Source organism: Pungitius pungitius, chromosome 2, assembly GCF_949316345.1.
Source record: "Pungitius pungitius chromosome 2, fPunPun2.1, whole genome shotgun sequence".
Lineage (NCBI taxonomy): Eukaryota > Metazoa > Chordata > Actinopteri > Perciformes > Gasterosteidae > Pungitius > Pungitius pungitius.
In genome coordinates this window covers 18,718,125-18,730,788 of record NC_084901.1, presented here as the reverse complement: position 1 = coordinate 18,730,788, position 12,664 = coordinate 18,718,125, and the positions used below count along the sequence as shown (strand labels likewise).

General features: G+C 44.3%; 1 protein-coding gene across 8 annotated transcripts in view; it reads right to left on the bottom strand.

The window, feature by feature from the left end:
• Positions 1-420: 420 nt before the first annotated feature.
• The window catches only part of atp11c (ATPase phospholipid transporting 11C), a 32,752-nt gene continuing 20,508 nt past the window's right edge, over positions 421-12,664 (bottom strand). The window contains exons 12-31 of one of the 8 annotated variants that reach the window (XM_037460506.2): positions 12,192-12,389; positions 11,685-11,855; positions 10,517-10,713; positions 10,311-10,382; positions 10,143-10,216; positions 9,922-10,025; positions 9,602-9,783; positions 8,671-8,937; positions 8,407-8,584; positions 8,190-8,292; positions 7,698-7,843; positions 7,415-7,474; positions 6,642-6,769; positions 6,348-6,483; positions 6,191-6,256; positions 5,979-6,082; positions 5,717-5,873; positions 5,036-5,126; positions 3,029-3,060; positions 421-2,737 (exon numbers count right to left, since the gene is read on the bottom strand). In XM_037460506.2, the coding sequence (XP_037316403.2) occupies positions 5,037-5,126; positions 5,717-5,873; positions 5,979-6,082; positions 6,191-6,256; positions 6,348-6,483; positions 6,642-6,769; positions 7,415-7,474; positions 7,698-7,843; positions 8,190-8,292; positions 8,407-8,584; positions 8,671-8,937; positions 9,602-9,783; positions 9,922-10,025; positions 10,143-10,216; positions 10,311-10,382; positions 10,517-10,713; positions 11,685-11,855; positions 12,192-12,389 (2,433 nt within the window). In that variant the 3' untranslated portion in view covers positions 421-2,737; positions 3,029-3,060; position 5,036. Of the gene's footprint in view, positions 2,738-2,807; positions 5,127-5,716; positions 5,874-5,978; positions 6,083-6,190; positions 6,257-6,347; positions 6,484-6,641; positions 6,770-7,414; positions 7,475-7,697; positions 7,844-8,189; positions 8,293-8,406; positions 8,585-8,670; positions 8,938-9,601; positions 9,784-9,921; positions 10,026-10,142; positions 10,217-10,310; positions 10,383-10,516; positions 10,714-11,684; positions 11,856-12,191; positions 12,390-12,664 lie in introns of those variants that run through there. The other 7 variants (XM_037460503.2, XM_037460505.2, XM_037460508.2 and 4 more) reach the window with 7 other exon arrangements.

Below are 12,664 nucleotides of genomic sequence, written 5' to 3'. Positions count from 1 at the left end.
ACCTGGATTGTTAAGCCGTGCGGCCGCATGCTGTGGTGCAGACGCGTCCACGTGGATAATGGACCCATTGTAGGGGGAGAAAATGAAAATGGAAAAGAAAAAAATCCCACCACACCCTCGGCCGACCAGCTTTTAATACACAACAATCACATTCAAACAGAGCTCATGTGAAAGGGTGTCATTGTGCGCACACGGACACACACACACACACAGGGCCTCTCAACTCGACTCCTCGCTGCCGAACCCACGGCTACTCAGGATAGAGAAAGCAATATAGAAGTGTGTGTGTGTGTGTGTGTGTGGTCAGCGACTGGACACTCAGCCGATCCAGCTTTAGCCCCTGAGCCATCCCATCACGGCCCATTACGTCACGGATCACCCGCCGACACACCAGACGGTGTAAGGAAGCGCCACGAGACGTTTAACTTCAAAACATTCTGCTTTATTTCAGACAAACTTCAGGGTTTTTGAACAAAATCCGGGTTTCAAAGAGGTACATTCAGCGTGGAGGTCTGGAGGGTCGAGGCGTCCCAGGTGCCTGAAGGTGTCCACAACCACAGAGCCTCTCGTGCTTCTTTGTATTTTTCATTTTTAGGGACGTTTTATTACAAAAGTGGCTGGAAAAAGGTTGCATTAAAAATACAATCCGTTCTTTTTATACTTTTCATTTAGACAGGCAATACATTAGATTACAAGATATTTCTAAGCTCTGAAAATAGCATCTCTGATGTCACTTAAAGGTTTCATAAGGTTGTAATAATGTGTAACAAAGCAGACAGCCCCCGTGTGTTCTCTCCTCTTACGTCCGATAAAGCAAAGCCTGGAGTAAGGAGCAGCCTTTTTCATGTCCCCCTTACATAAAAAACCAGAAAACAAAACGACGCCTAAAAGCTCCTCAATCGTTCCATAAAAGAACAAATTAAGATGAACTTGCAACCGGCGCCATGACAGCCAGCAGATGTCAGGCTCGTAGGTTTAAACCAAGAGTTGCGAATATCTGGTAAAAGGACGGGCACTGGTTCATTGGTGGGACACTGGGAAGTGTGCGGTGGTGGGGGGGGGGGGGCGTGGAGGGGGGGGGGGGGGGTGCATGTATGACAAAAGGGGGCTGGAGTAACACGCCGAGTCAACTAGCACAAAGCTGACCGAGCTTCACTATACAAAAAAAAAGCTGTAATAAAAGTAGAACATTTGTGAGTAAAAGTACACAATAAATATGTCAAATACACAGTACAGGTTTGTGGAATTAACAAAAAGCGAATAATCAGAAAACAGTATTTAAAAGTGTTGGAAATCATGGCGTGTTTAAATGGAATGTATGAAGCACACAAGAAGATAAAGGAAGGAACAAAAGGGTTCACCTGTCGTCCCGTTGGTCACAAAACGCGACCACAAGGAGACGGGAGACCGGAGTGGTGTTAACGATGTAGACTCTGCAGGACTGAGGGGGGGTCATTACACTCCAGCCTGAGATAAATGGTGTCAAACTAGATAATGAACATATATACCTCATTCAGGCTTTAGTGCAGGTACGCGTTAGTGTGTACGTGTTGTGTGCGATGTGTGTGTGAGTTTGTGTGACTCAGTAACCATCTAAGCACTTTTGGTTCGGGACTTTTAGGTTCAAGTGATCTGTTTATTCGTTTTTTCTTGACACATGGGCGTTTCTAGCTGTTCTCGCTCTCACACATACCTCACTTTTAGGTCACACTAGTGTGAAAAGAATCTGATCGCATTACGCTCATCTTTTTGGCTTTGAGCAGATGCTCTTATACATATCTAAGCTAAATAAACACAGTACAGCACATATATTAATACTCATCTTAAATTAACTTTTAAATTATCTCTGAGGTTGGGCGATTTAGGTCTCGCGCTGAGCAATGTCTTATTGCTTGTCATCTCTAATCTATCTCTCAATCGTGCGCATCAGCACACTCACACAAAACTTTGGATCGAGTGGTGAACATGGCCTCTGTAAGCTCCTCTAATAGCTCTGCGTTCAAAGGGGAACGCAGATTTATCATCGGAAACAAATAATCCTCTATAAACAGTCTGAAATCACCTTCAATAGCTTTTTTCCCATAAAGAATTTAGACCCGTACATGAGTGCAAGTACTGAAATATATAACCATTTAAAGAACAACTGTTGAAAAGCACAATAGGCATAAAGTAAAACAACCATTTCAAGTGGAACCACTGGAGAGAATGAGATATATATATATTTTAAAAAAAAGAAACTTTGCAGAACTTTAGTGGAGTGAAGCATTGCTTTGGGCCTCCTTTCATGCGGGGGAACCATTCTCAAAGTGGACATTATTCCAACTGCTTGTTACAACACAGCAGTAGAATAGAGCTACTGACAAGGCAGCCATGTTTGCATTCGTTTGTATGCTAGTATATATATATAAAAAAAGAAAGAAAAGAAAAACCAAACTCATGCTTGTCATGTAAGCAGATACTCCTTTTGAATAATGCAGGGCGCTGCTCTGCAGGCATGCGTTGGAGGGTTACACGCTGTTGGCTTTGGGCAGAGAGAGACAGAGAGACGCAGGTCAAAAGACTGCTAAACCCCTCGCATCCTTTCCCCCAGTTAATTTATCCTCCTTTTCTTCTTCTTCATCATCATCATTTAAGACCGGACATGACAGCGGACCTGCAGGGGACGGGGCACGGCCCTTGCTGCCCTTCACTGGCCCTCCTTCAGGTGCTTATAGGAGAGTGGTGTGACAGCTGCGGTCTGGAAAAAGCACAAGCAGACAGATTTCACTTCAGTGGTTTCGTTCTGAGCTGGTGGCCACACGGGGGAGGGCTGGGGTGGGGGGGACGAGACAGACACAAATCAACAGCAAATAAATCAAGTTAATTGAGAGAATGAGTTAGGCCGGGGCCACGTGCCACAAAACACAACAACACCTTTCCCGCCACCACAGACAAATACAAAATCAGGAAAAGGACGTGCGCCCGATCTCATTGAGGGACAGTGGACGGAGGGGGAGGTTTAGGCAGGGTTTGTCTCGCTGTAGATTACCTGGATGTTTGTAGGAGAACGTCCCTTGAATGCTATTGGGAGAATAGAAATGGAAGTTAAACTGTGAACGACGTTCCAAACGGCCTGATGTTGTGGTTATGCAACAGATGTTAGTGACCCCCGGTCAACAGTGATGGGAAGGTGTGACAGACAGACCCACAAAGACGTTCCAACATTTAACACGATGTATACAAAGATGTGTAAGATGCCTGTCACACCTCACAACGCTCTTCAAATCGCTACCACAAGTCCAATATTTGACACTCTACCTTGTCTTTGACATGTACAATAATACACACCTAATGCATCATAAACCACAAAACTGAAATAATCCACCACATTTAAAAACTCAGCCCATTATAAACAGTTTTTATTTTATTTTATTTAGCTTTTAAACCAGAACACCATTATATTACTACTACTATACTACTACATTAGGAATTGTTAGAAATAATCTGAGTTTTAGAAACGTATATGATCATTTGCACTTATATCCGTTAATTTTGTCTCCCCCTTTAAGTAACGCGGCGCCATTGTCAAGGTTAAGGCATCGTCACATCATGCAGTGAGTTGAGCTCAGCATTTACAAATGCATCCATCTTTTTTTTGCCAGGGTAAGTGAGCAGCCGGCGACCACCAAGACGGGTTTGTACGAACCGGCCAAAGCCAAACACCGGCGGAGCAAACGGTACACGTCGGACCGAGGACGTTACAGTCCACAGAGCGGCTCGGAGGGAAAAACACTTTCATAAACCAAGCAAACAAACAAATACCTCACACTCACACCATTAAAAGCACATGCAGACGGTTATAAAAGCAGGGCATCAAAAGGGAGGCTGAAAGGAGCATGTTTTCAGGTCTTGCAACATTAGGCTTAGAGATGCTAGACTTGGCACAAAAGGTGCAGCATCTGAAAAAATGTTGAATTGGACATGAAAAACGTGCGTCTCTTCAGCCAGCCGATATCAGCTTATAGAACAGAGGAACACACCAGGCCTGTAGGCCAATATGCCTTTGATTCTCGTGTTAGTGACCAGAGAGGCTGGAGAGGTTGGCTGAGGGGGAGGAGGTGAGAGGGATATCTGGTCTTTGATTGGCTTAAGTGGCCTGCAGGTGGTCTGGTACCTGGTTTAAATGACAGTATTGGACTCATCTGAAAAGGTTCTCACGAGCAGGGGCCGCGCTGAGGACGGGGGAGACTGGTGGCCCCCCACGTTCGAATGAACCGGCTTCTTCTAGAAGGGTGAGGCAAGAGACACCGATGACATCACTACGCTGCTCTCTCCACCTTGTGCGCTCTCTTGCACACGGACAGACATTCATACACACAGAACGAACATGTTCACACACACACACACACACAACACTGGACAGGTGGACTGGTGCCTTGTTAAGACACCTTTCCTTTCTATGAAACGGCTCCATTTCATTAAGGGGGTTTGTATTCTTCCACAGTTCTTTAAAAGCATGTATGTTATAACACACAGACAAAGTGGCGGTGCAGGGTCCAGGATGAGGTCGTTGTCCTAAGCCTCATGCAGATATATACATATATATACACACGTTAGAGTGCTTTGACGTGCTGCATTCACCCGACTCGACATGCGGAGGCAGCAGGCGTTGGAGCAGCACAGGCAGCTGGGAGGAAACGCTGACTGGTACAACCGGACAGACAAGAATGGAAGAGTGACAGCACGTCAGGACACCAGGTCCTACTCCACCCGGGCACACAGGCGCCAGAGAACATTCCTCCCAATTTGATAAACACAGACGAGTTTATATACCTACATACATATAAATTATGAAAGATGTCCCGATGTAACAGAAGTGGAGACTGGGTAAAGGGTCAAAGGAAGCCCTGCTTTCTTTACTTTAGGGTAAGGAAGCAGTCAAACAGGGCGAGAGAGGAAGGACACAACAGGTAGGAAACGAGCAAGACTGGCGGACAAAGAAATGCTACACGAGGTGACTAAAGGTTAAGAGCTGACGGAAGGAAAAAAAAGAGACCTCAGTCACTCCATGAGAAGCTGTGAGTGCTAGCGGTCTGCGACAACATGAAGATAGTAGATGTCCCCGAGGAAGGAAGGCGATGTTTCATCTTTAGGGAGGCAAGTCCAGAGAGGAAGAGAGAAGGAAATAAGAGGTGAGACAGAGAAAAAGGGAAAGCGAGGGCCCCAATTAGGAAAACAATGTTAAAAAGTACTCTAATAGTTACACTGTACCACCTCAAGCAGCAACTGTCATTTGAACGCAATGGTAACAAACACTATTAACCACATATGTGCAAAACATTTGGTTGGGTTTTTCCCTTTTCCCAAATAAAACTCTAGATACAATTTAAAGTGCGGAACACCAGCGTGGAAACACATTTGCCTTACGTGGAGCTATTCGAAAACATAATTTCTGGGAAAGTAGTCTACAGGAGGAAATGGGAGGGAAATCCCTCTCAAAACAAGTTAAAAACTGCTGCTAAAAACGTTAAAACCTGATTTTAATAGTGACAGATTTACTTTAAATCCCTCTGGTAACTCTACCCTGACAGTGTTGATGAGCTTCATTAACAATGATTGAACCCGTGGGGGGGGGGGACATTGTTAAATTGTGTTACTTTTAACATAACCTGGAAGACAGCGACACACAGAGATCCGTAGAGAAGTAGTAGAGTGCGTGTGTGTGTCTGGGCTCTACCTGTCGAGAGTTGGGCCCGCGTGGCTTGCGGAATACCACAAGCAGGATCTCTGGCAGGAGGCTGAGCAGGATGAGCAAGATGATGACCAGCCAGGCCGACACGGAGCTCAGCATGTTGGCGAACACAAAGTACAAACGCTGCTGCTTGAGGAAGGGCCTGCAGGAGAGAGGACACTTTGGTTTAAGCTCGCTGACAGAGCAACAGGGACAGTTCAGCCAACAACGGCTATGTGGGTCATCTTATGCCCTGTTGTCTACGTACCATATTATTCCTCCCCAGAAAAAGCTGAAAAAGACGTAGAAAAGCAGGGAGCCCCAGATTACAAAGTGGTTGATCCATGTCCAGTGCCGGGTGTCCAACGCGAGCTGGAAGAGCAGAGAAAAGTCACTACATGCGCATGTTAAATATCCAACACACTGCTTGTGTTCATTAAGACAATAAATCATCTTCAAACTCTTAAAAAAAAAGTTTACCTTCAGGGTGACTGTGAAGACGAGGACGGTGAAGACAATTGTTCCATAGGACCAGTTGCCAAAAACCTAGAAACAAATAATGAAAAATGAGCCGGTCTACGTCGGAAACAATGCCTTCATCCAAGTGATTTCATTGTGAAGGTGAATAGAATCATACCTGGCCATTATCCTGCAGTGCTGGGTTACTGAACAAATACCGAACACCAAAGAAGAAGAGCAAGCCGTGGAACACTCCCAGTAAAGTCCAGTAGAGGAACGGTCTCCACCGCAGCATGCCGTTCTTAGCTATCTCTCTAAAGGAAGTCACAAAAAAAAAAAAGAACATTTGTAGAGTCCTTATAAAAGTCCCACTATAATATATCTATCTAGATATATCTATCACTGTTTGCATAGAATCTAATTTATCAAAAGGGAAACAACAAAATAACGTAGCAAAGGTTCCCAGGTTCACCTGTAGAGGGCAGCATTGTCCAGCAGAACCTCAATGCAGATGTGCTGCTCCAGGAGACTGTAAGCCAGGATGGGCATAGAGGTGAAGCAGATGTTGTACATCGTCAGATAGGCCGCGTCATACAGGGGCTGGGGAGGATGGGAGGACGGGAGTAGGACGGGGGACGGGATGAGGAGGAGGAGGAAGGGGGACGGGGCAACTGGGGGTTAATATCGTGGAGAGGACCAGCTCAAACACACATTCATACAGCGAATCATATAAGCAAGCTTATATACATATTTCATTTAGTTATGGAATATTTTGGTCAGGGGTCATGTGGCATGAGTAAGAATGAAATATTAATTCTGAAAAACAAAGCAAATCACTAATCTCCAAATAAAGAAATCTAAAATCCATCAATGGACACATATTTCTTTGTCCGATACAATAAAACATTTATAACATAAATTTACTTTATATATTAGCAATTTGATTAACAATATGAACTCATAAATGTGATCCAATTTGCCATGAGGTTATCTAATCCATACCTGCATTTCTATGATGCATTATGTGTGTGACAACACACACACCTACATGCCACTATGATTAAGTAATATCCACATGTGATGTACTACAGAGCCGGTAAACATATCAATCAGAACAAGAGGGAGGGGAGCTGTGGGGGAAGGAGGAGGACCAGTCTGAGGAGAGAATCTGATGTGTGGTTTCAAGGGTTACCGCCTCCTTTCATGTTCCTCTTTGAACCTCAAGGCGTCTCAGGTAATACTCACTTGCTGGGAATAGCCGCAGAAGAACTGGTACAAAAACTGAGGTAAGATGAAGCAAAGATTCTGCAGAAAAAAAAGGATGCAAATTCATTCATAAGTTACCATGTGCTTATAACGTTAGTACAATAATTCAATAGGTTAACCATGATGAATTATTCAGAGAGGATGGATTGTTTCAAACATGTAATTCTCTAATCAAGTCACAGTCTTGTTTGGGGTTGCTGAAACAACTATTATTAATTATTAGGCAGAAGAACATTAGATGTCAAGTCACTGTTGCCCCTACCTTGTAAAAGAAATATTGCACCAGGTGTGCAATGCGTACATAGTAGAGATGCCCATGAGCCAATAAAAGTTTCTTGAGGTGCTTGAGTTTGGGAATGGCGTAGTCACTGTTCCTCACTGCCTGACGACCCTCTTTCCCCTTGATACCTGGAACAGCAACAGAAATCACACACTACTCTACACCAGTCACACATTTAGTACCGTGTCCATCCAACACAAGTCCCATGACAACTTAATAAAACAACCAGAAATGTACTTATTTGTTAAGTTCTGCAGCTAGGAGGCGGCGACAGCAGATAATACAACCAGTGCTTTGGGACGCAATTGTAACTGCCTTATAGCATTCATGAGTTCAGCCTCTCGCTGTGTGTACACCTGCCAGTGGTTCTTAAATCATTCTTCATCTTTTTCGTTTGCCCTCAAGCTCGAGCCTTGCAACACCAGCTTCACCATTTGGAACAATAGTTAAGAGACCACGAATGAAACTTCTTACCAATGCCAACATGGGCTTCCAAAATCATGCTGACGTCATTGGCCCCATCTCCAATGGAAAGAGTGATGGGGCTGCCTTTAGAGTTCTTCACCATCTTAACAATCTAACAAAAAAAACCCCAGGGAAAACCTTTTAAAAACCTGATACCGAGTGAAAGCAATTATTTAAAGTATTTAATGAACACATATTGGCCACACTGTTCCCCGGCTGCTCTGACCTGGGCCTTCTGCAGAGGGGCCATGCGGCAGCAGAGCACGGACGTGCAGTTTTGACAGATCTGCAGGAACAGGCTCTTGTAGCGATTCGAGTTGGATTCCGAGGAGGAGTTGAGCACCATCGATAGAGTGGCTCCGTCTATGATAAAACCGTAGTCCTGGTTTGCTGAAGACCAGGTCCTTAAAAAATAAATGTACCCATCAATATATGCATGAGATTGGTGGAATAATCACCGTAATGCAAGAACAAAGATGCATAAAATCACCTGGTGACGCCTGCCTTCAACGGTGGTGCATCCTGCACAGCTTTCTTGTAGTATTCGAGCAAGAGCTCATGAAGTCGTTCCTCCCGCTTCCTCACTCCATCCTCCAGAGTACGCACAGTAAGCTCTAACAGCTCCGTATTTCTCTGGAACAATCGACAAGCATAGCACGTGGACTTTGCCGTCTCCATCTTGTCCCCCGTTAGGACCCAGACCTTAATGCCTGCACCCTGCAGAGCCTCCATGGTCTCTGCAGCCTCCTCTTGAAGCCTGTGGGAATGAGATGAGTGAAATATTATTACACAAAGTCAGAGAAATAGTGTTAAAAGACAAACGTCCACGAATGACAGCAGAGGAATGAACAAATGGAACTTAAATGAGATCTGCCTCAGACAGATGTCACAAGGATAAGAACTACTATTCTTTTCCCCCTCAAGAATCAGATGATTATTACAATTTAAAAATTGGATTATGAAAGAGCAGCCAAATTTAACCACAAGATGGCGCTCTGGGCTTACATTAAAAAGTTAAGAATAAAAGGAGACTTTTGGCTGTCAGTTTTTCTCTTAGATAAGCCAATTCAGAGCATTTAAACAAGGGATCTTGTGACACCACTACTGTGAAGAGTTATTTAGGAAAAGAAAATGAAAAGCATCATAAAAAGAAGGAATGTGTCAGATTCAGAAAAACATCAAAGGGCCTTTTCTAAAATAGTGAGTAAGAATAGGACGTTTGTGGTACGTTTATTGCTGTCATCTGCCTTCTGACAATTTTAAGTGTGGTCTGAGATAAAGCGCCCCCTAATTCTTGCCACTGATCTTGTGAGAGGGGAAGAACAACAAGCGCGTCCGAGATAACTAAAGACATTAGTCGACTTCAAACGTGAGCAGCTACAGCTGCCACCGCTGTCTGGTTGTGTAGCGCGAGCACCCACCGATCTTCTACAGCAGTGGCTCCTATTAGACTCATGCCAGTCTCCACTTGGTTGTAAACAGCCATGAGCTTCTCCTCTCTTTCCTGCAGAGCCAGTCTGGCTTCCCTCAGTCCTGCATCTGCCTGGGCGTACTCCTCTGCACTGAGATGTTTGTAGGCCACGCACAGTGTCCGGTAGCCCTCCTGAAGAGCGAAACCAAACAACAAGAAAACCCATCTGTCATCTGTTGGTCATTTTACTAATCAAATAAAACCTGTCCAAACCTTGAATCACAGAGTAAATCATTTTGAACACAACAGAAATGTGCTCATGTCACCTACTGTGGCGTTGCGCTCCACATGCATGCGTATCCTTTCGACCTCCTCCCGTCGGACGCGAGGAAAGATGGAGGAGTCGGCTCCCTTGCAGAAGAGCAATGTATCACCTGGATATTACAGAAAAACAAACATACGGACAGACAAACCCAAAGCAGAGTGAGGGCTGTGGGTCAACATTCGAATTACAGCCGATGCAGTAAACCTAACCGCAATCTCCAGCTCACCTGATTTGGATCTGACTATTACACTCATTCGCCTTCTCACCGGGTCAAAGTTCAACACGTGAAGCAGTTCATACCTATGGGAGGTGGGTAAATAAAAGAAGCCGCGCATATGAAAATTAAACAAATATCATGAATCTAAAGACATTTTTTGTGAAATTGCTGACTTACATTTCAACATCGTTATTCCTGTTGAGAATTTTCATGTTTCTACTTTCCAGTCCCAGAAATGTGAAGCCATACCTGCAGGTGGAGACAAATCATCTCAAATGAGCTTCTTTTGCACCCGTGCCCTCCACGAATGGAATGCATAGCATGTACACTTGCTCTTTGAACTACTGGACAATATCATCGAGTCATGACGGCTCGTCGCTCACCTCATGGCACCCTTGACTAGCGCAACCTCATCAGGTGAGGAGGCAATGAAGCCTCTCTGCTCCTGCGGTGGATGGGGCACCCCGGCGTCCACCTGATCCATCAGTCCGTCCGCTGGGCCTCCGCCCTGCTCTGTGGGCTCCTTCACCTGGACTGTGTGGCACAGACACAGGGCCCGCAGAAACAGCTCCTCCTTCGCCTGATAACACGACGTCAACGTGGCGTAACGCAATTAAATGAGATGAAGTGGATGGCGTTGTAGTGTAGGTACAAACAATATTTAACAATTCCCCCTCCACACATATATTCTTATAAAATGGTTCTTTTATATTGCGTCTGCAGTAAGGTCAAATTTCTGTGAAAAATATTTAATATACTGGTGTGGTGATCATTATACATCAAATTTTGTGGAGTTATACACTTCAATACATATTAGTGAGTTTAGCCCAAACGGTTACATTTTGTGTAGTCATGTTACTACTGAATAGCTACAGCACCGACAGAGCAACATCTTCAAGCTGTGAATCTGCATAATTTGTTCTCCCTCCTACACATACGTGATTGTTTTGTTTTGTTTGTTATTTAGCAAAATGGCACTTAAAAAAAGCCTTTTGTTGCACGTATCTTTTACACCAAAAGAGAAAAGCTTTTCTTAAAAAACATTTGATATGGAATTAAAATATTATTCTTAAAAGCAGTTACTGTACTTGTACTGAGTCATTTATGCACAGTTCTCTAAATTCTTTCTGCTGTTCATTTATTTATTTTGTATACAAGCCATTACACGTTTCTACCACACACTAACATCTACTTTATATTTCTTAATGTGATTTGCATTGCTGAGTAAAAATTGATCAACCTGCAGCCATAAATGGAGCCATATACAGAAGCCAGCGATAGATAAACCCAGGAATCTACAACCATTGGTATTAATGGGCTTCTTATCAGCATGCTTGTTGAAGTGCCCCAGTCCGTAAAGTGTTATCAGGCGCTCACGCCGAGAGCAAAGAGACACTTTTCTTCCCCTGCGAGTCGAGTGCTTGACATGTCGAGGAGGCGGTTTTGTGGCTGACCTGCGAAGGGTCTTTTCTGAGCAGCGAGCTATGCAGCGGCCATATGTTGTTGCGAGTGGGACTTTCACAACAGATGGAGGGACACCACAACACTCACCCTGCCAGCTTTCTCCTGCACTTTGTTCACAGGTCCATCTGTGACACAGAACCCGTCCAACTCTGAGCTGGCGTCCCGGTACTTGTACTGGAAGCCATCGATGCAGCACTCGATGAACTCCATGTTGTTCTGAGTGAGGGTGCCCGTCTTGTCTGTAAAGACGTACTCCACCTGCAGGCAACGTGATACAAATTTAAAAAAAAAATAAAGATTCAGTTGTACAATTTAGCAGTTGCCAACAATAAGATTAGGCAATTACTCCTGGAAAGAATAACAGTGCATTTATCAGTTTAACGATGCATCAACTTTAATTGAAGTAATCATCTGGCAAACCAAGTGTGACTAATCTACGGCAGCACTGTTTGAGTTAGAGGTGCCATAAAAAGGGAGAAGTAAGGACAGCCCGACCAATCTGGTGTTATTATAAGCCGTTTATATTTCACGGTTGCTCTGTTCTAAGTCTGTAGACCACATTTTAATGGACTCAACTCTATCTTGGTGCCTCACCTGTCCCAGCTCCTCATTGAGGTCAGAAGTGTTGACCAGTGCTCCCTCCTTGATTTCCGGATCGAAGAAGTCTTTGTCCCATGTGATGAAAAAGGATCCCAAAAACTTTTGCATCTCAACCGTCACATACATGGATACGGGAATGATGAAGTTGAAGAGCACCATGAAGGACAAGAAGTCGGTGAACATCTTTAGGTACTGTTGTAAAGAAAACACATATTTAAACGCATATCGTAACTTCATCACATTGTGCTTAAAATGCATCATGTGCTTAAATTGTCCTGGATTATCCAAAAGAAAAACAATTGTGACGATCAACATTTTCATAGTTCACCGATGGCAAAGAGGTGGGGGGGGGGGGGGGGTGATATCAGTCAAAAAAATGAACCGTTTAACAATGTAGGTCCGCAGGGGGGCACTTCGTTGAGTTTTATCAGCGTGCCTCAGTCTTCCCCAAGTGGTTGTTTCTGCAC